General features: G+C 27.6%; 4 protein-coding genes, 1 long non-coding RNA gene and 1 pseudogene across 6 annotated transcripts; 4 read left to right on the top strand and 2 right to left on the bottom strand.

Annotated features, from left to right (window-relative positions):
• Nucleotides 1–5,893: 5,893 nt before the first annotated feature.
• LOC112679686 lies at nt 5,894–6,974 on the bottom strand. 2 transcript variants are annotated; one of them, XM_025549579.1, is made up of 2 exons: nt 6,121–6,974; nt 5,894–5,987 (listed from the first exon to the last, which is right to left on the bottom strand). In XM_025549579.1, exons 1-2 carry the CDS (start codon nt 6,346–6,348, stop codon nt 5,907–5,909), a joined length of 309 nt encoding a protein of 102 aa, XP_025405364.1. In that variant the 5' UTR covers nt 6,349–6,974; the 3' UTR covers nt 5,894–5,906. The 2 variants fall into 2 exon arrangements, with proteins under 2 accessions (XP_025405364.1, XP_025405365.1); XM_025549580.1 differs by having other exon boundaries at nt 5,897–5,987; nt 6,065–6,974.
• Nucleotides 6,975–8,239: 1,265 nt separating this feature from the next.
• LOC112679697 lies at nt 8,240–13,249 on the top strand (annotated as a pseudogene).
• Nucleotides 12,121–13,097, top strand: LOC112679698. Its single transcript, XM_025549590.1, has 2 exons — nt 12,121–12,212; nt 12,308–13,097. The coding sequence occupies exons 1-2, from the start codon at nt 12,121–12,123 to the stop codon at nt 13,095–13,097; spliced, it is 882 nt and encodes a 293-aa protein (XP_025405375.1).
• Nucleotides 13,250–15,663: 2,414 nt separating the features above from the next.
• On the bottom strand, nt 15,664–18,032 carry LOC112679695. The gene is made up of 4 exons (XR_003148242.1): nt 17,954–18,032; nt 17,701–17,890; nt 17,387–17,641; nt 15,664–16,566 (listed from the first exon to the last, which is right to left on the bottom strand). It is a non-coding gene; the product is annotated as an uncharacterized LOC112679695 (long non-coding RNA).
• A 984-nt stretch (nt 18,033–19,016) lies between these two features.
• On the top strand, nt 19,017–22,475 carry LOC112679699 (vigilin-like). The gene is made up of 4 exons (XM_025549591.1): nt 19,017–19,024; nt 20,049–20,280; nt 21,796–22,011; nt 22,269–22,475. The coding sequence occupies exons 1-4, from the start codon at nt 19,017–19,019 to the stop codon at nt 22,473–22,475; spliced, it is 663 nt and encodes a 220-aa protein (XP_025405376.1).
• Nucleotides 22,476–22,585: 110 nt separating this feature from the next.
• Nucleotides 22,586–25,709, top strand: LOC112679700 (vigilin-like). The gene is made up of 9 exons (XM_025549593.1): nt 22,586–22,601; nt 23,207–23,385; nt 23,458–23,589; nt 23,657–23,803; nt 24,074–24,229; nt 24,299–24,649; nt 24,886–25,104; nt 25,322–25,540; nt 25,605–25,709. The coding sequence occupies exons 1-9, from the start codon at nt 22,586–22,588 to the stop codon at nt 25,707–25,709; spliced, it is 1,524 nt and encodes a 507-aa protein (XP_025405378.1).
• Nucleotides 25,710–26,071: the final 362 nt, after the last annotated feature.

Below are 26,071 nucleotides of genomic sequence, written 5' to 3' on the forward strand. Positions count from 1 at the left end.
AGGCATGGGCTTACACTGTTTTCAAATAGTTAATATTAATATTTTTTACATCGTTATTATTTACTTTTTAACATATTTAAATGTCATTAACAAGTCAAATAGAAGGAATTGTATTATATTAAATAATCATTTTTTTCTAATTAAATTTAAAAATGTTATGGAAGGTTTACGAAAAAAAAAAATATGTACATTTATAAATTAAAATAATTATAACTGGGCCTGTTCTGTATTTTGATCCTAAGCAAGCCTCTGCAAACAACCAACAGTTAAATCATTCGATCGCACAAACTCTAGTGTTTCTCTGACCATTTAGTAATGAGTAGGGCTAGGATAGAATAGGATTTTTGCATTTTTTTTTTTAGGATTTACAGGACATAGCTTTTTAAGTACAAAATGTGATTTGGTCATATATGAGTCCAAATATATAATTTTTATTTTGATCTTTTTCGCATTTTTTGTACTTTTATGGATTTAGGGTCATTTTGTAGCATTTTTAGGTAATATTTTTATACATTTTCATTTACACTAGATGTTCTCGATAAAAGTTTTGAATTTGTAACAGAAATAATATCATATTCAATATTTCATTATATATAATTGAAATATTGAATATGATATTATCTCTATAGAGATAATGTGTTAATACTCGGTATCGATAATAAAACCACTTATATATTACAACTTAAAACTTCGATACCATGAGTTATCTTAATAGTTAAATTAGATGACAGTGGTGTGGAGTGTACCTACTTATGGTTTTGTTAAATACCTATTTAGTTAGTATCTTTATTTTCGGGATTGCGTATTGTGCTTGTACCGAAATATGTCGAAACAAAAATCATCGCAATCGAGTTGTATGTGGCTTTATGTTTCGGAATTTGACGCCGACGTCTTTTCTACCGATGATTTGGTGTTATATTTTAAAGTCAGTGAAGTTAAAGTTGCAGCAGATAAAAAATATACAATTCAGCAACATATTACACGCGATAAATATTTACGTAGTATCATTGATTATAAATACTAGTATTTATAATCAATGGTAGTATTCAAAAACGAAACGAGCAAACAACTTCTTTAGCATAAACGTAATTTTCAAAAAAAAAAAAAAAACGTATATATTTTTTATTTTATAGTATTTTTTGTTGTTTATTTCAGAAAATTTCAATTTTCATGGCTGGCCATTGCATGATAAGTCAAAACTTCAAACTTTAGTATTCATATTAAGAAAATCCTAAATTAACATTTTTTTTTTGCTATTTTTTAATAATTTTAATAATTTTGTACCGAAATATTAATTAATAATTATAATGCATTTTTATAATATTTTAAAATCATTTTTTACCTTTTGGGCATTTTTTTTAGGTTTTTTGGGTCATTAAAATCCTAGCCTTAGTAATAAGATAACATTTTTATATTTCAGGTATAAGCAACATTTGTGAACAGAAATTTTATAGAAGTACAATCTAAGCACCTTTTTACCGATACTAATTAAATTAATTATATTGAATATTACGTCTCGTCCTTAATTTTTATAATGTTGATAATATGAAATACGTTTAATGCGATTAAAATATATTTTGTTTCTACATTAATTTTATAGAAATAATTCTATTATAATATTCAGAAGCGGATTTAGATCAATATAACGGAAGGAAGAGATTTGCAACACAAATAGCACATAATATGGTTTAAGATATATTTTAATTGAATATGTATTTAATAATTTCAAACTGTAGCTGGGACGTATAAAATGTCTGAATAGCACCGAAAACTAAGGGGATTATTTTTGTTGAATAATAAGAGACGTGATTGACCAGTTATGAATAATGATGACGTAAACATGCGTGCTGCATGGTATAACACGAATTATTTATTCGATATTTGAGTGGTGAGAACTAAGTATTGCACATGGTCACGGGATTTGGGTCACAAGGTCATAATTTTCCGAACTTCCAATAACCAAATTATTATTATTATAATTATTATTCCACGAGTATTATTTCTACCCTTGTGAGTCTTGCTTCTACACGTACACGTGTGCGTACAATATTACAATCAGTGGGGTGAATTATTTAAAACACGTGAAGACACGGCTAATACATCTGTTACAATATACACTGTTTACGAAGTCGGTACGATTTGCATAAGTAATAACCGACCAACAAATGTCGTTCATTTGACATTGCTCCCGTGGCTGTGTGGTAATTGAACAATTACGGTGGCGGCGTCGGTGTTTTGAAAAGTGCTCACATTTTTCGAATTTTTTTTCTCGAGCCACACGCAAGATCATCACAGTCCACGGCTTACACACCTCGTACATTATTATTGTGCAGTGTACCATATTTTATTTTATGTAAATCACATCGTATGAGTAATATCCCGGAACGACAACGACGACGGTGACGATTATCACGAGTCTTTGTATAAGAATCGTTCCACGGGGTAGTATACAAATTGCGTCACAGTGTACGTCACGCTGTACACTACCGGTACATTTGTATAGTATGTAGGAACATAAATGAATCACTAAATGTAAGAAGAGTACACGTCCGCATTTCATGAATTGATCAGGAGGGAAAAATCAATATCTCTGGAAAAAATTAAAGAATTCCTTTATATAAAAATTATAATGATACTCGTATGTAAGAATCTGAAAAAAGTTTAGGATATTTTATAAAATTACATGCAATACAATATTTTTAAATCCTTGGAAATGTGTCCTTTTTGCGAAAATTACAATTTGTAAAAATTGAATGTACAAAAATAATAATATGATACACAAAATGCGTTGAATGAAAATCATTTTATGACTTTTTAATAATAATAATAATAATAATAATAATAAACAATTTAATACCAAAACTATTTATTAAACGTTAAACAAAATTATTATTATTAAACAAATCTTAATCTTCACATTTTTTTTTAACCGTGGAGTACCACCAATGGGTGGCATCCAGTGTTGTAAAAAATACTTTTAAAAAGTATTTGAGTATTACTCAAATACTTTTTATAAGTATTTGAAATAAGTTTCAAATACAAAAAAAAAAAAAAAATCAATTTAATTCTGAATCAATCATAATATATTTATCGAATATTTGAGTATTGCATTTTATTAACATTATTTGTTCGAAATGCTTATCTGTCATATTCGTCCTTTTTTTGGTTATTGTGGCACCACCAACACTAAATACTCTCTCTACTGACGCACTACTAGTGAGCGGAGTGTTGTACTTCACAAATACCTGAAAACAAGGTACAAATATTTTTGTAATATTATTACTAATAGTATAAGAAGTTTACAACTAATCTTACTCTTTTGATAGTGGGTAAATTATGCAAACATTCCAATGTTTTTGTTGTAGATGTACCCAAAAATCTATCAATTTCATCATTAACCGTTGATTTTTCCTCTCGGGAATTTTGCGACCAGGTAAAAAAGCTAGATAAATCTTTGAATACTTTAAATACTTGGTTTTCTTCTGCATCATTATTGTCATTTTCATTGGTATGTAACTCATAACAGGCACTTTTTAAATATTCTGAAGCCAATTGTTTTTTTATGTCATTTTTAATCCACGCTGTTTTAAATAGTGGGTGGCAGACCGCAGCAGTAATTAAAAATTTGTCTATCAAATAATCGGCAAATCTTGTTTTTATACCTAAAAACAAAAATTATTTTCAATGAAGTTACTACACAGAAAAATAAATATAAAGAATAGATCAGCTAATTAACATTTTACATTATACATCAGTAAGACTGTAAGAACTAAGAGATATTGAATATTTAATATTTACCAATAAAGAAAACCAAAAACAGCTAAAATGAAAAGAAATTAAATGTATAACATTAAAGTACTTGGATAAATAAGATTAATGTATTTAAAAAATATTAAATATTACATACCATTAAGTATGGCAGTCACCAGAGGTTTCATATAATTTGAAATTGTTTGATCACTTATCATTAATTCATATTTATAGATTAATTCTTCAATTGTAGGTAGATGACCAAAATACATGTTAGTATCACCCTGGAGTAAATCCAAGCTTATTGAAATTGGCCCCATAATTTTTTGATATTGACACATGAAATCAATGTCACTTTTATTAAATCTGAAAATATTATTTATAAAAAATATAAATAAAATAATTAATATATATTTAGAATTTATAATTTACCTGCCAATAACCAATTCGTCCATTATTATTCTAAACTTAGGTTCATTATTTCTAATTAATTTATTAAGCAACACCACTGCGTCATACAATGAATTCCAACGTGTTTCGTTTGGTGTACTTAAATAAACGCCAAGATTTTGTTTAATTAAATCAGCTGACTTAGTTGAGCGACCTTGTTTGTTCCATAAAGCGGTAGACTTGGCAAAAGTACTTCTTGACTGTTTTTTGTATGCAGGATTAGACAAAGCTTTTTTTGAGTCCTTAAGCAAAATTAAATAAGGGCACCAAATTTTATATTTTATACTTTAATTATATTAGGTTATCTACTTAAATAAATGTTTAATTACTGTTGTTGCTATTAAATTTATTGTGTATGCACAACATCGATGGTGTTTAGGTAATGCATATTGCAAATCATGGTCTTCATCATTTAGAATGTTCAAGTCGATTGCATCGATTTCTTCTACATCATCATCAACCGCATCGTTCACTAGCAATGTATCAGTATTTTCATCATCAAATATATGACCAAATGTTCTAAAAGATAATCAAAAATTAGAGTTTAAAATAGGATAATTAGATGGTTAACTAAATGGATTTTATTACAAACTAATTTAATGAGCAATCAATACAAATTCATAATGAATAACTTACTTGAAACATTTTACAAAATTTGAGCCATTGTCCGTAGTACAGTATGATAATTTATCTGAAATTTCGAACTCGGTGTAAACTGCATCCATAGCTTTGGCTAAAATATCATATGTGTGTGAACCTTCTAGTCGTCTTAATGCTAAAAGACGAGTACTTCTTGATAAATCTTCATTAATCCACGTGACCGTTATCCCAATGTATGATCTAATAAAATATAATATTAAATAATTGGTATCTAGCTATGTACAATGAACATGACTGTTATGATTATTATGCTAAATAATAAAAATTTACTTTTTAAAAATCGACCAGCCGTCAGCAGTCGAAGCAATATGAGCACATTTGGACACCTCAAATCTCATTTTTAATGATAATTCTTGAAAATCATTTTCAATAGTTTTCATTAGTGTAGGTCGTGTCATAATTTTTTTGTTTGGGAAACCTCTGCCAATTATTTCCTTCAAAATAGGATTTTCTATTATTCTGAAGGGTACATTAGCACTTACAATAAATTTTTGCAATAGTTGATCTAAAGTACCTGCAATCAAAATCATTAGTTACATAACTAATTGACTATTGACAACTATATCTATATATAGTATTTAAATTACTATTTTTTCATTAAATACTAAAATGTATTTGTGTTTTAGTGTTTATGTTTGTTGAATTTTTGTTTAAATGTATAAATTATAATACATAGGTATATATAAAAATGAAAAATTTGTTGAAGATACAATATAACAAATCACGGTTGAAAGTGGCCAGTGGGTAGCTCATTGCCAATTGGTATGAATTTTAATTATATTATAATTATTCTAAAATATTTAAATATATCAATATATATATTATGCACATTGTAAATCATGTAGTCATATAGATATCAACTACTTTTGTTAATACTGTAACTAAAAACTATTTAACAAGACAAAAATAAAAATAAACAATACACATTCTTACTTTGACTAGTTAATTTTTTGTTGTTCAAAAAATCTTCAAAAACTGGTTGTTTCATCTGGTTATTTTTATCTGATTGTTTTAAAGAACTACCAGCGTTATGCTTCAATGATCCATCATTGCATCTCTTTGTAGTGTTTTTGGTTCACTGTATTATCAATGTGATCAATTTTCTTTAATATAGTTGGATGTTGTGTCTGAATAAAATGAAAAAGTATAATATATAACTCGTGTAGAGACCCAGTGAACTACATATTATTAATTTAACACATACAAGGCATTAGATGGGTCAACTGCCATTGGAAGATATGAAATTAACATTGTACTTACGCTTAAATGTTTTCTTATATTAGAGTTTGAACGTGAATCCACCTTGTAACACTTCGTACCGACACAACTTAAGCACTTCACTTCCAGCTTCTTATAAAAAAAATTATCCTCAATGACTCTTAATACTTTAAAATATTGTTGATAATTTGGCCAAGGTAAAACTGATTCTTCTGAATCTGCAACCTGATCAACCTGATCTACTTCGGTTGGAGAATCACAATCACTCATTGTATTACAATTTAATAAAATCTGTAGGAACGTCAAGCAGACAACAGCGAACACGATACGAATAAGACGAACCCAAATAATAAACTAATAAATATTACAATAGTGTAAAACAGCGTCGGGCTCAATAATCCATATGCAATATTGTAAAAGTGTATAACTGATTGTGCGCTAATGACCAATTGGAAATTTGTTATTCGTAGTTCGTACACACAAAAATAATATTATTTTCTTATAAAACTATGAAAATAAAATGAGTAATACCATGTTTCACATATCATTATGGCGTTATATTAATAGGCAATAGCTATATTCAGATATTTCGTACAGTCGACGATAAACGATAAATATTGACAACCATTTTCTTAGTAATTAGGTATAGTACTAATAAGTAATAATATTTTTGTACAGCAGAATCAGTAATCAGTCAATATTAATGGGTATATGTTACATTATATTAGATTAATATATAGATTTTAATTAAGAGTTCGTCGTAACCGCATAATATATGTTGTCTCCGTACACACGTACACACGCCGTACGGGTACGACATACCTAATGTTCGCTAATCGCTATAATATATATTGTTAGATACCGACAACGTACCGTAAAGCTATTAATAGACGAAAACTAAAACCGATATCGAATTGTTCATAAATGATAAATATATATAATATTATTATTATTTGACAATGAATAAAGAATTAAAGGAATAAAAAAAAAGTATTCAATAGTAAAAAAATGTATTTAAAATATCGTCCAAATACTTAAAAAATAAAAGTATTTTAAAAAGTATTCAATACGAAAAAAAGTATTTGAATACTTTTACTCAAATACTTTACAACACTGGTGGCATCTTTGATGACCATATGAAATTAATTTTACCAATTACGTTTATAGTGAATTGTGTTATAAAAATATTGGTAACAAAAAAAATTTTTTTACTTTTTTTGAAACATTAATTTTTTTTTATTCAATCTTATTATTACATAATTACATTATCTTACATCATTATTTCTTTTTGTATAAATAATGTATACATTATTTTTAAAACTTCATAAAAAACAAAAATATTTGGATGGGGTGAAAAAAAATATTTCTCAAACGCCGAGTGAAATGCCTCACAGGTATTTGTTGTTCTTTGGCCAGATATGTTACACGATTATCAAAGATACAGGGGAAAAGTTGAATTTTCAACAATGTATGTATCAATGAGGTAATCGCAAAATGTATTAACTCGAATATCGATCGGTGTAATAGATGTATACACATAGAAATATTGGAGTTGATTTTACTTATGTTAAGGTGTTGAATGTATGAATATTATATTAAGATTTTAATGTGGTTTAAATAATGGAAATGGAGAGTTGAATCAAATAATATTTTTTAACAACACCCATGTTTTAAATAACCAAAAATTAAAAACATTTCAAAAATATATTATATTTAAATTGAATTTTGGTAAGTATTCAAATTTAGAATTTTGTAGTTAATTTTACTTAAACTTAAGAGTTGAGTATACTAATCTTAAATTGAGTTTTCTGTAACTTATAATAAATTATAAAAGTGTTAAAATAACATTTGTATACCTAATTCAAACAATAGGTTCTATAGATAATTAATTTGTTAGCTGACATTATTGTTAAATCAACACCATTAGTGTTATATCTGAATATTTAAAGGTTAAAGTGACGGTTGAATTGATAGTAAGAACATTCTAAATTTAGATTTTACTACAGGAAAATTATTTTTTCCAAGTATAATGATTAAGGACAATTATTTCTTATTTATATCAATATTTATTATTTTCGATGTTCACACTTCCACACGATTTGTTATTTACACTTATTTTGTTATAATTTCTGCTTCAACCGATGTGAATCTATTACTGGCAATGGATTTGTTTCCACCTGACGAAGTAAGTCTAACTTTTCAACGGTTTTTCGATTATTTGGTACTTAATTTTTAAATTTACTATACTATATATTAGAATTTTTTTATCATCCTTTCGTGGATTCTTTGGAGACAACGTCGTCACAGATTATGCAGTCAACTCAATTTTATGAAAACGAAAATAAATTACCTGATCCACAGAATTCTTTACTGATAGACATTTAATTATACAATAAAACTAATCAGAGTCCAACAAATGTTAAACAAGTAGAAGTTTTATATAAGGATCATAGCAAATATGGTAAATATAAGCATATGTAATGGTCGATTAAAGTAAGTTGAATCAAATTCAAGTATTTTCTAATACAATTTTAGAGTTAATCATAATACTTTCTTTAACAATTTATTAATTTTTCCCCACTTACTATTTTTTGAGAAATATAATTTATATAAATGGTGATGGTTAAACATAAACTATTGTAATAATAATTAGACATAATTATAAAGTAAATTATTTAAAAAATTTTATTTTGCTAATAATTAAAAATAATTTAATGTGTTTTATGGAAATATTGGATTAAGATTAACATACCTAATATACAAAGGCTAAATAAAAAATAAAAATAACATAATATAGGTTACTGATTTTTTTTTTCACTTGACATTTTATCAGTTTTAATATTGTCCATTATTAAAAGATTGGTATCACAGTACAATGCAACTGTTGTTATCATTAACACAATGTCAATTTTAAAGCATCTATTGGGATTTAGCCATTTAAATAAACCATAAATAAATAAATGAAAATTTGTGAAATTAAAATGACTGAAATTATTAAATATACATTATCTTGTATTTTTGTTTTGAAAAATAAATTACCTATGTAGGCATCCAAATTCATAAATATTTACTTATAAAATAGTCAATTAAGTGTTATTTTTTTTTTACCTACACTTATTGAATGAAATACATTAAAAAAATTAGATACTTAATTGAACATTTTAGTTAAAATACAAATGATATATTAAATTCCATTACAATAAATATTAATAATTATAATGTCATAATAATAGACACTATTAGAAAAATTGCATACAACAAATGATGGTAGATATGTACTTGCGGATTCAAAAAAAAATAATGGATTTCTATCTGATGAAGCTCAGAACATATTGACTCAACTTTTAATAAATCATCTATTCCAGGAGCAGAGCAAGTATGAATAAAACATATTTATTTATTATATTTAAAATATTTAAATTGGTGATTTTTCAAAATATTACAGAGGTAATGATTTATTTTTTCAAAAAATATCTGATTTGATAGTGCAAGTATTTCCTAAAGAGCATAAGGTAATAAATCAATATTTACACAGTACTTTCTTATAGATAAAATTAATTTTACCTCAGATAAATAGTTTTCATTTTGATTTTGAATTTAGAGTGTTTACATTATACCAGCTAGGTCAGAGGGACCAACTCAGACTCATGCTAAAGAAAAACTTATAGAAAGGTGGAAGAATGTAGCTAGGCGTTTAAGGGCAGTTGGTGCTATAAGTTCTGCTTCAGTTGTAAAGAATTTACAACTGTCGGCTACAGATATTTCATTTTCTAGAATTTAAAATTTAATGCAAATAAATAATGGTTATTTTTATAACTTATTAATAATATATATTTTAAATTGTACACGTTATAGAAGATACAGTGGCTATTAAACGATGGTTAGCAAATGAAGGGTTGACAGAAAATTTTGACATTGTTCTGTCCAAATGGCAGTTAACGTATGAACTGCAAAAACATGAAATTTTAGGGCCTAGCAATCAATATTTAGCCGACTTTTTTAAATCTTGGCCTGCACTTCAGTGTCCGAATAGTTATAAATTGGTATGTTTTTTTTATCAGTTTTAATAAATTCTATTAAATAAAGAAATGTTGATTTCTAAACAAATTGTTCAATGTATTTAAAACTATAATAGAATACGAGTTTCATCTAAATAATATTAATATTAGGTTATTCAGATATAAGAAATGCTATAGAATATTTTGTTGACTTATAAAAGCTTTCAGTTAAACACAACTGATGAAATTAAATGGTCTACTAACATTAATGCTTCCCTAAAATTAACAATCTATAACATATATGTTTATTGCTATTATTGTAAATTATATTTTATTCTTGTACAGTACTCCGTGTTCGCTACAGATAGCGTCACAAACTACGGACCTTTTATATTTTTGTATAAACATTACAGCTATGTTAATACGCATATTATTAAATATTTTGTAATAATAAATGTATTTAAATAAGACGACGTGATCATGAACGAATATTAGAATACACTGGTACATGGATCCCGGGTACACATACTAAAAATATATTAAAGCACAAGTATCATAATAACTATCATCACAACTGGTATATATTACCCGTGACCCGTGTATTATATACTAATCAAGATACATTTTAAAATATAATCATATATATAATTATAATTTAAATTATTATTATTTTGGACAGATTGTTGAAGACTTTCGTGTTGGGTACCCAGAACCACATGATTTATTCAAAGATTTTAATTGTTTTGTAAACAGTTGGGAAGTGTTCTCAACTAAACTATTGAAAATAAGAAAAAGCAGTATTAAGGATAAATATGCTTCTAATCTATTGTCAAATTTGGATTCTGCTGAACGCAATAGAAGTGAGTATAGTATAATAAGAACAGCTATTTTTGTACCAATCTTGGGAAAGCTAACTCATTTTTAACTTGTAAAGTTATTAAAGTGGTAATCCCTATTCACACAAAACAGTTTAAAGTTGAAATTGATATTTCGGGATTCATATTGGATAAAAATCTGTGATGTTCTTTAATCAACTAGGTCCAACTAGCTTTTTAAAATGTTTTTATGTATGCCCAATAAACATATTTAAAGCATATAAAATTTTTAAATGCTCTGCAATATCAAAAATCATGATTTGAGCTTAATATGTTTATATTATTCAATTAATATTTTACTAAAAAATAATATTTTATTCATTATTAATTTATTTTACTAATAACTATGTCTTAAATTAAGTTTCTTTTTTTTTTTTTGTACAAGTTAAAATGGAAAAATCCTATTTTAATTTTTAGGCATAGTTTTTGTTAATGAATATCTGGGTTACAATCAAATTATTTCCATATATCACCTATAATACATATTTTTTTATTTATATTTACATTATTTATTTTACTGTATTAGTATTTAGTAATGTATTAACATAGTTAGTAAAATATTATGATTGAGTATCATTGTATTATTATTGTTAGTATTGTTGCATATTTTGTATTAATAGTTATTGTAATTATTATTATTTCAGATTTAAAAACAGTAAATGTTTCAAAATTACATTTCATTCCTTATTTGATTCCAACAAAAACATTGATGAAAAATATTTTACCCACTGGAAAAAATAAATAATGGAAGCCTTCATTGTTAGAATCTTCTTCTGCATTCACTTATTTTTGCCCTGTAAGTTTCTGTTTTAAAATTAGTTTATGAATAAATGCATCCTAATATTAATGTTGAATTTATTTAGAATTTGATTGGTCTTCAAGAAGATATTGATAAGAGGCGTTTAAAATATAGTCAATATGGAGCTACAATCCAGCCTTATATAATCTTTGTTGGAAAAGATTTCAGCTCCATTGATTCTTGTTACATCAGGGTAAATAAAAAGTTATGGTATTTTGACTGTCCTTTAAAAGCACTTGAAATTTGTTTTAAGTCATATTTTGTATTTAATTGTGCTTATCCTGTGGAAAGTTATGACTCTTGGCTTATGATTCAACAACATTTTTTAAATTGTTCACCAAATATGATAAACCAACTTCTATAAGTTGATATGAGTTCTATGAGCCTCTATTATCATGGATCAGTTCATATTTGTCTGAGAGGAAACAGGTTGTTAAGATCAATGGCTTCTGTTCCAGCCCAGTTAGTGTAACCTCTGGTGTACCCCAAGGCGGGCATATATCACCCGTCCTTTTTGCACTCTTTGTTAATGGCATTAAAGATGTGATATAGCACAGCGAATTTCTGTTGTTTGCTGATGATATCAAACTATTTATCCGTATTGACACCGTTGAAGATTGTAAACTTTTACAACATGATCTTGATGCTGTCGTTCTTTGGGCGAGGGGACTAGGCTTGGAGTTTAATATCCCTAAATGTCATACCATGACCTACACTCGTTCCAATGAGCACGTTATGTTTACATACACCATAAATGACATTGCGCTTAAGCAGCCAGGTGACTGTGTTATGGACCTTGGTATTACCTTTGATCGATCTCTTACTTTTCGTACTCATATTGAGAAAGTTACATGTAAGGCTTTGAAGTTTCTCGGTTTTGTTAAAAAAATTTCGGCTGAATTTAAACTATCCAACTCTCTTAAAACCCTATATTGCTCTTTTGTTCGGTCTATATTGGAGTATGGGATAATTATTTGGGATCCGTGCACATTCGATGGTAGTAATCAACTGGAAAGAGTTCAACGTAAATTTTTGAAATTCGCCGCTTCTGCATTACGCATTGAGTGTGTTCCTCACGAGTATCAACCTGTACTGCAAAGCCTCCATTTGTCTACTCTTTGTGACAGGAGGAAACAGGCTAATCTTATGTTTCTTTCCAAACTTCTAAATGGTGAAGTCGATTCCCCCGCCCTCCTATATAAACTTAATTTCCGAGTTCCAAGTTTCTATTCCAGATTCTCTTTCCCTTTCCAAATTCTTTTTAGCCGCTGTAATTATCTAAAAAATCGTCCTATAGTCCGTATGATGAAAATGGCCAACGAGGACCCACTATTCCTTAGTACCTAGCATTAAACTATTATCTGTTCGTTCATTATATCTTAATATTTGTAATCTTTGTTATTTATGTATGTAATTTTTTTCTCTCATGTTCTATGCACTATACCATGTAATTGGGCACGTCCCGTATTAAATAATAAATAAATAAATAACTACTTCTATCACAGCTAATTTTAATTCATAATTATTACCTTTTATATTTTGATTTTAATTTAATTTTTATTGTTTAAGAATAGGGAATTCTTAACTTATTATATTTATATCAAGACTTAAATAGTTGTATAACAATTAGTATATTATTACTACTATTATTTTTTAAATTTTAATAAGTTTAAATAAACTTTATTATATATTTATGTTCCATCAGTTTATTAAAATATCTTAAAATTAACCAACTTATTTTGCATTTAAATATATATCATTACTATGGTAGGTACTCATTATATATATGTAGGCAAGACTGTTGTGTAACAGATGTTCGAGGATCTGATAAATTTAGAAAACATTTAATGAAATTTTATACTTCTCCAGTAACTACTGGAGTGAATACTACCTGTATAGAAATAAATAATATAGGTACTTCAGTAATATAATCATCTGATACCATTGATAATAATTTATCTGAACATGAGCAAATGTTGATTATTTTATAATTTATTGTATACATTATATTATATTGTTATTTATTTTAATTAATTATGTATTTTTGTGACATTAAATAAAACAAAATTATACCCAACCAAAGAGTTAAATTATTTACCTTCTAGATTTAATGAAAATATACACTTATATGCATAAGTGTAGGTACATGTACACATGCAAGTAAGATACCACAACCAAAATGTTGGTTTCATAATGTTATTTATACAATATTGTCTTATGGTGTTATGTATGTATTGTAAATATACTATATTATATATTGAATCATGATGGTGTGGCACAGTAGACATAGACAAAATGTATGCATGTCATATATAGGCATCAGTATTAAGCCACGTCCGCACTAGTAAAAATTTACACTGTGCGTTGTAATCGGCCCAAATTTGTTCATGCTGCACTAAATATGTGCGTGTGTGGTTAGGCATAGGAGCACACATAAATATTTTCGGCGCATTCCACATACAATCCGTGGACTATGTGTTTTTGAGCCGCAACATACATTTTCTGCGTAAATATTAGCGGTGAATTCTATGTTTGACGCACAATGTAAATTTTTACTAATGTGAACACTGCTTTAGATTCAGAAAGTTTTAGATTCAGATAGTTCAGAAATTTTTAATGATTAGAGATCATTTCTCACCACCGTGAAGATTCATCAATATATTGATTATTCCCTATCTCATTATGATATCATCATCACTTATACTTATTGTAAAAAAAAAAAAAATAATAAGTAAGTTTCGTTGACATTTAATGAAGTGAATATTAATTTTAAACTGTGTTATTTTTATTAATTACTTTGAACGAATTTATATAGCGTCAATACAACAAAAAATGTATGTTATATCAAAATTGTTGACATTTAATGGAGTGAATAAAACTATTAAAATGTGTTATTTCTACAAACAGCTTAAAAATTACCCTTATTACAAATGTAATCTATATAACTTAAAATATTTGTTAAAATTAATTTACTTTATACATGTTTTTTTGACAAGTGGAATTGGAATAATCTATAATTTTTGTTATTTTTAAATTTGTTATAATTGTCATTGTGATTAATAACATAGTTATTTTCAAAACTGTTGATGTTGTATCTACCCCTTAATAGAGTTTGAATGTACAAATCAAGCATTTACAATAAATTTAATGTTTTAACAATAAATTGTAGTTGAATCAACAATTTATCTCTAAGCGAAAAACGACGTGCAAATGTATATTACATTAACACGTTGATGTGTTAAAACGACTCCATTTTTGTCCTTTTTTTTACCTAACCTAATCTAACCTAACGTTTTTTTTACCTTTTTTCGGTTGTATCCAAAAACCGCACACATTTGATTTTAATCTTAGAAAGGTTGGTAGACAAAAATCGCACACTTTATGGATTGCCAGGTAAGTATATCGTACAGCTAAATATCGCACACTTATAGCGGGTAAAAACCTCACTATATAATGTATTAATAATAATGTATTTTGTATAGACGAATGTTTTATATATAATTTTAAAGTTAATTGTTACACTCAAAAGCTTATCTTATCGCACGTTGATGTGCTCGAAAAATAACCAGTAAATTTGTCAACCGAAACGCGTGGTACAACGTAAAGTTTATATACATATATATTTATATATATTATAAAAAAAGTGTTTTTATAAATGGATTTTAAAACTATTGATAGTAATGAAGGTTGTGAAACGGGATGGTCTTAAAGGCCCAATAAACCCTAAGAAAAAGAAGAAGATAGTTATAAAGGGGGCAATTTTTATTTTTTTTATTTATATTTTAATTTTTTGAAAAAACGTCAGCAAAAAATTTTAGCCACAAACATTTTTATATATTTTTTTAAATTTTTCAATACCTATTTACATTGTACCTCAATCAATTGTTTTTGAATAAATATGTAGTATAAATAATAGATTATATATCATTATGAAATGTGCGATTTTTTGGTTACAAGAATTTAAAAAAGTGTGCGGTTTTTTCCTGTATTTTATCGAATGTGTACGATTAGTCGTCGCTTTTTTCCATCCCATAATTTTTCTTTCTTTACCTGCAATTTTCGGCGCAATTGATATAAAGCCAATACTATATGGCTGTAATACATAAAATATAGCTCTTCATTTATAAAATTTAACCGGGGCGCAGTTTATATGTCACCTTTTTACACTTGGTAAATACGTAAATCAGTTTACATGTGTGTTTTTGTGTTACCTGTACCTTGGGCGCAGTTTACAATCGCCGCGTGCGACAACCACCGGGACCGGTAGGATGACCTCATTGACGAATGGAAGTGGCACCTAACAACAGGAACGGCGAACAACGCGTTCTGGGCACCGGTCACTGGAGACGACGATACTCTTGGCGGATTGCCCCGGGGAGATGTGGATGTCGCGGAGTCACAGTCCCACACGTGCGAAAAATGGCCGACCACGGTGTGAACTTGCACGTAAGTCTTTGACAAAAACGTGCCACCAGGCACCGGAGAGCTCAGCACCGGACGAGACGGGACCGGACCAGAGACAGACGGTCGGGCGCCGCTGGCGCATGATCGGACCTGGTCGAGCACGAGCACAAGATGGAGGGGGCGCCTCGATGTCTCCTCATGAAGTTCGGCGACAACGCGCGCGGGACAAACATTATTTGTAATCCTCGAGCACTACGGTCAATGTTGACCGCATTATTTGTTTATTAATATTATAATAATTTGTTTATTGAATGCGAGCTATACATTTTTGAGAGCCCTTGGTTTCACTTCTCCGTAACATTAAATATCCCTCTTTCCATAGTGCTTGACTTCGAATTAAAAGAGGTTTACTCTGTTTACAATAAAAAAAAAAAAAGCGTCCTCATAACTGTTAAGTGCTATTATATTATAACGTAATAACAGTTAAGAGGACGGTAAAATTTCTGAAAAATAGTTGGGGTATTATGTCCCTCGCGTTCAAGGCGAGCACTATCTATCCACCACTATATTATGATCAATTTATATAACTTTGTAGCGAGAAAATTGAACCATTTTGTAATAATAATTATTAATTGAATTGATCGATTTTGTTTTGTACACATTAACGTACATCAAAGTTTCTTTTACGGCTTGTATAATCGAAATTTAAAATAATTTGGTTGTAATTGATTAAAGGTACGGTTCCCTGCAGACTCCGGTCACGGACGGAAGGGGGGGCATTCGTTTTATTTACATACGGGTCCAAATTAGTGTAGTTACGACACTGATCATTGTCAGAATAAAAATAATGATATTTTCATTGTATTCTACAAAACAAAAAACGGCAATATTATGACTACTAAATAATCAAATTTTATTGGGAATAAATGCTGTTGATAGATTTTTTTAAATTGAAAATATTTTTACGATGTTTTTTGGGTCCTTGAGATTTAAATTACCATCATCTGAACAAGTGGTCTCGTAAAATATTATCATAATTTATTCGCCTATTACAATATATGTATTCGTACATTTAATAAAAACTTTAACGACTTTGTTATGTGTTTGTTTTAATTAGGGTATCATTAAAAACAATTCTTAAATTTTTAAACGATCATACATGGGTGTAACTTGGAAATGTATTAGGAGGGGAAAATATACAGTATGTCTCATAAGTACTCATATATACTCACAGTCCTGGTATATAATCCACGATTCAGGCTTCGCTGGATAGGTTAGGTTAGGTTGTAGTTCGGCTTTGATCGAAATGAGAAATGACGAATAATTGGCGATATTTCTAATATTCTTTTTATAATACCATGTGATGATATTATAAAAAGATGAGTCTACTCGCACAAAACCGGGTGTATTTTCAACAATGTTCAAACGAGTCTTTTTTTGAATACCTACGGCCTCAGAGTTAATCGGTCTTTTACATGCCATGAATCCTACAGAAAAAATAGACTTGGAGAACTATCTTACGCGTTATATTAAAAATAAATCTTACCTGGATTATCACACAAATATGAACTTTCCGCACCATCCGCTAAGAAACTAAGCAATTCATCATCATCACCGTTATCGCCCCATTATTCTTCGTTGTTGGTATGAATGTCTGGTACAATAATTTGCGGAGCAATTTCGTTACATGGTACAATCTGTTGTGCTATTTCAACGCGTTGAACTGGTTGTAATACCTTAAAACTCATAAGCAATTAAAAAAAAATAAAAATATTATATAAGTGATAATAAATACATACCACCATGTTTATTTTTCATGTGTCTTCTAAGATTAGTCGGTAGACATGGTGGTGAAGGGTGTTGGGTGGTCAGCGGCGGTGGCGGAGGATCTCGGAGGGTGAGGATGGGCCAGAATGCCCTTTTTCTATCTACTCCTAGCAAAACACGAATTGCTCGATTTAATCAATCTCGATTGGAGAGCTGATTTTTTATGGCAATCTGTCAATATATAATTATTAGTGGAGATTTAGGAAACATTAAAATTTAAATTCATATATTATTTTTAAACTTGATTGTTAATAGAAAAAAAAAAGATTTTATTACATAAAAACGAAAATAATGCATTATATTTTGTTTTATAAATGTTCGAAGTGACCTCCATTATTTGTAACACAGAGCTGAAGTTTTTGGACCCAAGCATTTTTAATATTTTCTTATGTCTCTGTATTAATAATAATAATAATAATAATATACAAAATATTTAATATTATACATATAATTTATAAAATATATGCTACTTAATTTAGAAACAATCGATATATGCATTTATATGCTCAAAAATGTCAAGTATGCAAAAATGTGCAAAATAAGTTTGCATATTTGCAATCGAGATTTCATAAATCGAATTTATATCATATTAGGGTATAATTCTGATTGCGCGAAAAAAATATGCCATGTCTAAACATCTGAATTCTAGTTATCATCAATGATTTTTTAATGAGTGTCGCGGGCGTTGTATCAATCAGTTATTGAATTCTGATAACTGCACATGGACGGGCAGATTTTGCCAAATGTCCATTTTAATAGGCAAAATCATTGCCATAAACTGGGTGTTTGGATTTTGAGTTTAATGGATTTTGGTTGCGCTTAGCTTCTAATGTTGGTTGGGCCAAGGCTTTGTTCTGTGGATCGCTTGTGGACGTCATGCCCGTTGATATAAATGTGGCAGTGACCTGACAAGCGAAGATTAACCCTTGCAGGACGCTCATATAGGTAACCACTATGGTTTTGTGCACGATTTCTACCAGAAAGAGAAATCAAAAATTATAGGAAAAAATGAAAATTTTGTTATCTTAGTACATTATGGGGAGGTAAATTTATTAAATTTATTAAATTTCCCAACAGTTTTTTTATTAATTACGAAAACCTTCGAAGAATTATAAAAAAACAAGCGACAATATTTATGAAAAATAGGGTTTTGATAACGTCGTAACCCAAAAAATAGTAATTGCCGAACCTTGAAATTTTTTCTGAATATTTTTATTTCTAGTATAATTTTCCAAAGATATAGCCTTTTTTTTAAGTTATAAATATATGCTATGTTTTAACATTTCAAGCTTTCGTAATTATTTCGTCAAAGATAAAATAACTATGGTAAATTTTGAAAAAATAGTCTTAAAAATGTAATAAAAAGTTTCTCTTACATATCTTCCAACTAATAAATAGGAGTATAACAATTGAGTGTGATTTTACATTAAATGTTAATAAAACTCAATAAGAATTACAAAAATTCGCTACATTTTTCTTTTTAAAAAAGCTTAAAAAAATGTTATAGTTAAATGTTGAAATTTAGATTCAATATTTTTCATAACATTTTTTAATGCAGTAAAACAAAAACAAAATTACCGGAAAGCCACAAAAGTTTTATAAAGTTAAGAAAATTATATATTGACGGAATTGGACATTTTAATAAATATCAGTTATACTTGTACGATATTAGTCATTATGCTGTTATTTTATAAAATATATTATTCGTAGTGCCTTAAAACTAAAACTGAATGCTTATGATAGTATTTTTATGGTATTTAATAGTTTCTTAATATTTAAATACATTTTTGATTTTTATGTGAACATTTTATTTTTTCAATCGATTATCGTTTGATAGTACAGACTTAAAAAAATTGCATTATTAGTCGTTATTAATCGATATAAAATTATATTTTGCATATTTGTAACTATTGGTGATTTAGTTTGTTAGTTGTTTATAGTTATAGAAGAACATTTAGTTGATTTATATGACATATCAAATCACTTTCTGAAACATAATTCTGGTTGAACATTGATATCGAATTCGAACGAATTAAATTTTTTTATTCATTCGCATTTTGATTTTAGAGTTTTCAGATTTGGTTTCAGGAAAGTAATTCAGTACCTGTCCAGAACATCAATTACAATGATGAAGAATGTATCAATGGTGTCTGACCAACCGAGTTCAGGAGATTCTATGAATATTGGCAACAGCTACGATATCGTATTTCCAGCTTTGCCAGTTTCGAAGACATCGGACACAATCGGGACTGTCCCATTAAAAAAACGGAGTAAAGTCGAATCTTCAACGGTGAACGAAGTAATTTATCATGCCATTTTAATAGTAATTAATAAGTATTAGAACGATCAGTCTGATATTGACTTGTAACACGGTCGCATGTCAGTGAGATTATAATTTGCTCGTTCCGTTACCGCAATTTTAATTAAGTTACTTTATTAGTTTATTTAAGTTAAGTTAGTTAGTTTAGTTCACGGTATTATATTTATGCGACTTCATTTTCAAGATGGACAATATACCTATAACGTTTACTACCAAACCCAAACGATCGCTGCTATCATAGCCTATCCATACGGGGAAAAAACACCATTAGTTTCGCTATCTTTTTAAGCGAAGTGGACAAAGAAATCAAACTCAACACCTCTTGTGACATTCATAATATAACCAAAGAATCAATCGTACCATCAATAAAAAAACATCAGGTTACTATATATATCAGATGCCCTATTGGAATTGGATTCCCGCAAAAGAATTACGAATGTCATTCAAAATGGCCATATGCTTCTGCTGTTGTTTGTTGAAATTAATCCAAATACAAATAATAAAAAAAATTCTTAATTACAATTAAAAGTTCTTAATGGGTTATCAATTTTGCATACAAAAATTTAAGTTGAAGCACCCAATAAGACATAGTGATTCATCTCAGTGTCTAAAATGACATAGCTACGGTTACAATGTTAAATATTACCATCACAATACCGGAAATAATGGTGACTCTTCATCCTTCACATTGTGTTAAACGTGGGGGAAATCAATCCTGAAACAGTTACATCAAAGAGAAAGACTGTTCAACCAAGTGTGGGTTTTGCGCGGGTGATCATACTTCCAATTATAAAGGTTGTCCTAAACATAAATTACTTCTTAAGCGTCGCAAAACAACCCACTTGTAATCATCAAAATAAAAATATTGCACTCACGTCTCCTCTTATCAAACCTCTTTCCAAAGCTTCTTGCACCTCCATCACTGGTTCTAATAATATCCTATTACTTAATAGTCCTATGCACGATATACCGTTTTCCAATTTATCTCAGGTCTTCTAGCATTAATAAATCTAATATTTTCCCTTCTTTTATTATTACAGCTCTTCTACGCAATTACCTTACTCCTAAGCCCAAATTCTTTTCTACTTTATTCATTTAAATGATCACGTCTTTAACCAGTTGATATGTTATTCGTTACTTTTAAATTTTAATTGGTCAATCAAAATTAACACTTATTTTATAATTATCTCAAATTATTATATTTTATAAAATATATTAGTATATTAATATTATTTTATGATAATGATTATTGTATATTAATGTTAAAGTGCATACTTAGTTATCTTACTCAAATGATTTAATTGTTGAGCTATAATAACTTTGTGTCAACAGTTAAATAAAAAATAACATAAAAATTATAGAACGATAATTTACATATTAAAGAACATCATTATTATGATTTTAAATAACATAATAGTTTAGAAAGTTTTTGTTGATTTATATCTAAAATATAAATAAAAAAATATCTTAATTTTTATTTTGTAAAATTTGTAGATAATTACTATACCTGCCCAAGATAGACATTGGGACAGGAATAATCAATTAGAGCATGAAAAATGTAAGGAAGCATATATGAAAATTGGGAAAGAGTATAATGTAGGAATAGAGATTTGTATTTCAAAAACCATGGATCTGACTTTACAAATCAGCGGCAATAGAGTTAATGTTGAACGAGCAAAACAAAAGATTATCACAATCGATCAAACTCAAGTAAATAAGTTTTAATTAAGTTGGAATTAATAAGATTAACTGATAAAAATAATATTTATTATATATATATATATATTATATTGTTGTGTACAAATTATGAATAATTTATTATTATTATTATTTTATATTATAATATATAAATGTGCATAATAATTTAAAATGTTTAACGAATCATTTGTTATTTTATAGTTTTATTACGGATAAATAAATAAAAAAATATTTTTTTAGCAATTTTAACTAAAACATTAAAATTTCAGATTAAAACTACTACTACACCGTTTCCAAAAGAACATCGAAGTACGTTATTAGGCAAACAAGGACTTAATCTTAAGAATATTGAAAAACGTACAGGAGCACGTCTTCAAATACCGTGTATGAAAAATTCGGCTGATATAATTTATATAACTGGAACAAAGGATTCCACGAAAAAAGTAGTTCAAGTATGTATCAAAAATATGTTTTAATGAATCGGAATTTAAGTTTAACACATTAAAGTAAATTAATTCTCGAAAAGAATGGCTAGAATGAATAGGTTGGAGAAAAATTGACAAAACCGATAATGTCTATTTTTAAAATGGTTAATTGTGACCGTACTAGTTTATTTATTTTATTAATTAAATTAAAATTAAATCTTTTGATAAATATTTGAAAACTTCACGATTTCTAAATTAAAATGTCGATAATTTTTATTATACTTTTATAGTAAAATATAAATAAATGAGAATTTTAATATTTATAAAATTTAATATTTTAATAATAATAAAATTTTGATATAACAATATACGAATTCAATGAACTTTTAATTTTAATATTACTTATAGGTTTAAAAGTTTTTAAAAGATTTCTGATATGTTTTTTTTTAGAAAAAAATTTACAAGTATTATGTATTAACGAAATCGGGTATTTTAATAAATTTCCATCAAATAGTTTCTTTCGTAATTTTTAATAATTACAATTTTTGTTAGGAATTGGAGGAAATTATAATTAAGTTGAAAAGTAAAATTGAAAAAGAAATAAAAATTGATCAACGTCACCACGGAGCGATAATTGGATTCAATGGTGAAAAAGTTCGAGAACTTCAGAAAACATTTAATGTTAAAATTATATTCCCCAGTCCAGGTAATTAATAGTATTAATATGTTTGTATTTTTTGTATTTTGAGAGTTTATAAATAATATTTGGTTCGATATTTTAGTTGAGGCTAGAAATAATATAGTTAAAATACAAGGTTTGAACGATGATGTAAATAAAGCATTTAAATCATTAGCTGAATTGACCGAAGTATTGGATGAAATCAACTATGTGTTGGAAATTCCTATTTTTAAACAATTTCACAAACTTAGTGCTCGAAAGAGAGCAATATTTATTAAAAAGGTAATTATTATTTATTAACTTTTGTGATTCGACCTTTAGAAATATTGTTATTTATATAATTTAATATTCTAGATTAGAGAAGAGACTGATACGAGAATTTTTTTACCACGTGAAGGAGACAATAAGGATGTTATTAAAGTCATGGGAAACAAAAGAAAAGTTTTGATCGCTTATGATATGATTAAAGAAATACAAAATGAAATTGTTGGTTTTTTATAAAGATTATTTATTTTTCAATTTTATTTTTAATTTATCAATCATGTATTTTTAGGGAGACATAATAACAAAGGAAATGGTGTTGGGAAATGTTAAAGTTAGAAATGCTATTGTAAATCTTGGGAATAAATTCATTCAATCTATAAAAGAAGATTGTGGTGGTAATGTGACATTGAATTTACCAACTGTTAAAGGAGATAATGTAAGAATATACTTATTTATTAAACTTATAAATTAAAATGACAATTTAACCAATTGTATAAGTTATTATATGCGTGACATACGCTCAGACATCGATTCGAACCTGATCTCTGGCAGTTTCTTTCTTTGAGCAGGAGACGATTATTTCAAGAGAAGAAACTGCTTCCCCTCCCTTAATACAATGAATACATTTTCAAGAAAATTTCCCAAATGCTAAAATCAATTACAAAAATTGTAAAATGATATTTTAAAGCTAAACTTTAATTCATAGACTATAGTTATCAAAGGACCTGAAGATGATGTTAAAAATGTTATTACACAAATTCAGACAATGGTTGATGAAGTTCATAAATATGTATTTGATTTGAAAGTAAATCCGAAGTTTCACAAATATTTAATTGGAACAAATGGAGTCAATGTTAAAAAGGTATGTTGTTAAAATAATTTAGTATAAGGGTACAATGTGTTAATATATGATTTTACACTTGGATTCCAGATCAGATATTTAACGAATACAAGAATAATTTTCCCTCCTGAAACTGATTCCACTAATGAAAATATAACTATTGTTGGTAAAAAAGAGAATGTTAATATAGCAAAAGCAAAATTTGAAGTTATGATAGCCGATATTAGTAATGTCTTCAAAGAACGTGTAGAAATCGATGAAAAGAATCATGTCACTTTAGTGGTCAATCAAAAAGAATGTTTAAACGAATTGGAAAAAGAATGTGGCGATGTTAAAATTGAATTTCCTCATCTTGGTGCTGGAGATAGAGTTGTGATCAGTGATAGCAAAGCAGATGTTGCTCTTTCTAAACAAAGACTTTTAGACCATGCTAAAGTTTTGGTATGTATAATTCAATACAAATGCACGTGTATTTAAACTAACCTGTCTATTTTTTATTGAAATTATATTGAGGTTATATTTACATAAATGTTCATAGTTTTCTTTACAATAATGTACTATTGATATATAAGTCATATAAAATGAAATAACTTAAGATAAACAATTAAAATAATCATTGATGTACCTAAATATAACTAAATAAGTTAACCATATAATCATTAAAAATTTTGATTTAGGAAAATACTATTCAAGCTGTAGTAAATGTTGATCCTAAGTATCATAATTACTTTATTGCAAGACGTGGTGAAGTCATCAATCGAATTATTAATGATTGCAATGGAGTGTCTATAACATTTCCGAAAATATCTTCTAGCAATAGTGCTGTCATCATAAAAGGTGACAAAATAAATGTTGAAGAAGCGAAACGTAAGATTAAAGAAATTGTTAAAGACTTGGTTAGTATTTACTGTACAAATATTTTTATTTATAGTTATTGGAATTATTAAAGTCATAAAATAAATCTATGACTAACAGTTATTACATAAAAAATAATTAATTAACATAATTAATAATAATTAACATTTATTACCTTTTTATTTATTTATTTAATACAAGAATTATAATACAATAATAATAATAATTATAATCTCGTAATACATTAAAATGTTATAGAAAAACACAATTGAAGTCACTATAAACGTTCCTCCAAAATATAATCATAATTTTGTTGCCCACCACGCTGAAGTAATAAAACAGATAAGTGAGAAACATAATGGAGTTACTGTTATATATCCACAAGTTAATTCCAATTCTACTAAAGTTTTGATTAAAGGCCACAAGGATCATGTTGAAAAAGTCAAAAATGAAATCGATAATATTATTATTGACTTGGTAAGTTGAATACTAACACTTATTGTTTTTAATATATATATCAATCAATAATCGTGTTACACAGCGCCGTAGCAGTGGTGCAGTAGGTGCGACGCACCGAGGCCTTCGTGATTTGGGGTCCTCAATTCAAAAGAAAACTGATATCAACAAAAATAGAAGATTGCGTTAATGACAAACAGTTGTTTGTTTTGATTTTTGGTAGAAATAAATAATGAAAACATTTTTTTTTTCAAAATCTCATCAACGTCTTTTATTGTTAGATTAGTCAAAATAATTAAACTAATGAATTGAAATGTAATTATAATGAAATAAAATGTATTAAATATGATACACTTAACATAAAAATTACTATATTAATAAACATTGTTAATTTTTGATAATGTTATTTTTAGTATTTTGGGTTTGGCCCCTTCCATTTTAAAATCCTGGCTACGCTACTGAAAGATAATATTCTTTATTATATAAAGTGAACTAAACTATAGTCATAAATATTTTTATTTCATATTAATTGATGTAAAAAATTAGAGGAGG

The sequence above is a fragment of the Sipha flava genome, unplaced genomic scaffold, assembly GCF_003268045.1.
Source record: "Sipha flava isolate LNK unplaced genomic scaffold, YSA_version1 166_pilon_pilon, whole genome shotgun sequence".
NCBI lineage: Eukaryota > Metazoa > Arthropoda > Insecta > Hemiptera > Aphididae > Sipha > Sipha flava.

Bases quoted from the DNA above. Each gene is read 5' to 3' on its own strand.
- LOC112679699 (XM_025549591.1), top strand. The intron at 20,281-21,795 runs GTAATTTATCAT...TAAAATTTGTAG, and splicing joins AATCTTCAACGGTGAACGAA to ATAATTACTATACCTGCCCA. The intron at 22,012-22,268 runs GTAAATAAGTTT...TTAAAATTTCAG, and splicing joins TCACAATCGATCAAACTCAA to ATTAAAACTACTACTACACC.
- LOC112679700 (XM_025549593.1), top strand. The intron at 24,230-24,298 runs GTATGTTGTTAA...CTTGGATTCCAG, and splicing joins ATGGAGTCAATGTTAAAAAG to ATCAGATATTTAACGAATAC. The intron at 25,541-25,604 runs GTAAGTTGAATA...CGTGTTACACAG, and splicing joins ATAATATTATTATTGACTTG to CGCCGTAGCAGTGGTGCAGT.
- LOC112679698 (XM_025549590.1), top strand. From the start codon at position 12,121: ATGAGTTCTATGAGCCTCTATTATCATGGATCAGTTCATATTTGTCTG. The intron at 12,213-12,307 runs GTTAGTGTAACC...GATATAGCACAG, and splicing joins ATGGCTTCTGTTCCAGCCCA to CGAATTTCTGTTGTTTGCTG.
- LOC112679686 (XM_025549579.1), bottom strand. From the start codon at position 6,348: ATGAGTGATTGTGATTCTCCAACCGAAGTAGATCAGGTTGATCAGGTT. The intron at 5,988-6,120 runs GTAAGTACAATG...CATTTTATTCAG, and splicing joins ATATAAGAAAACATTTAAGC to ACACAACATCCAACTATATT.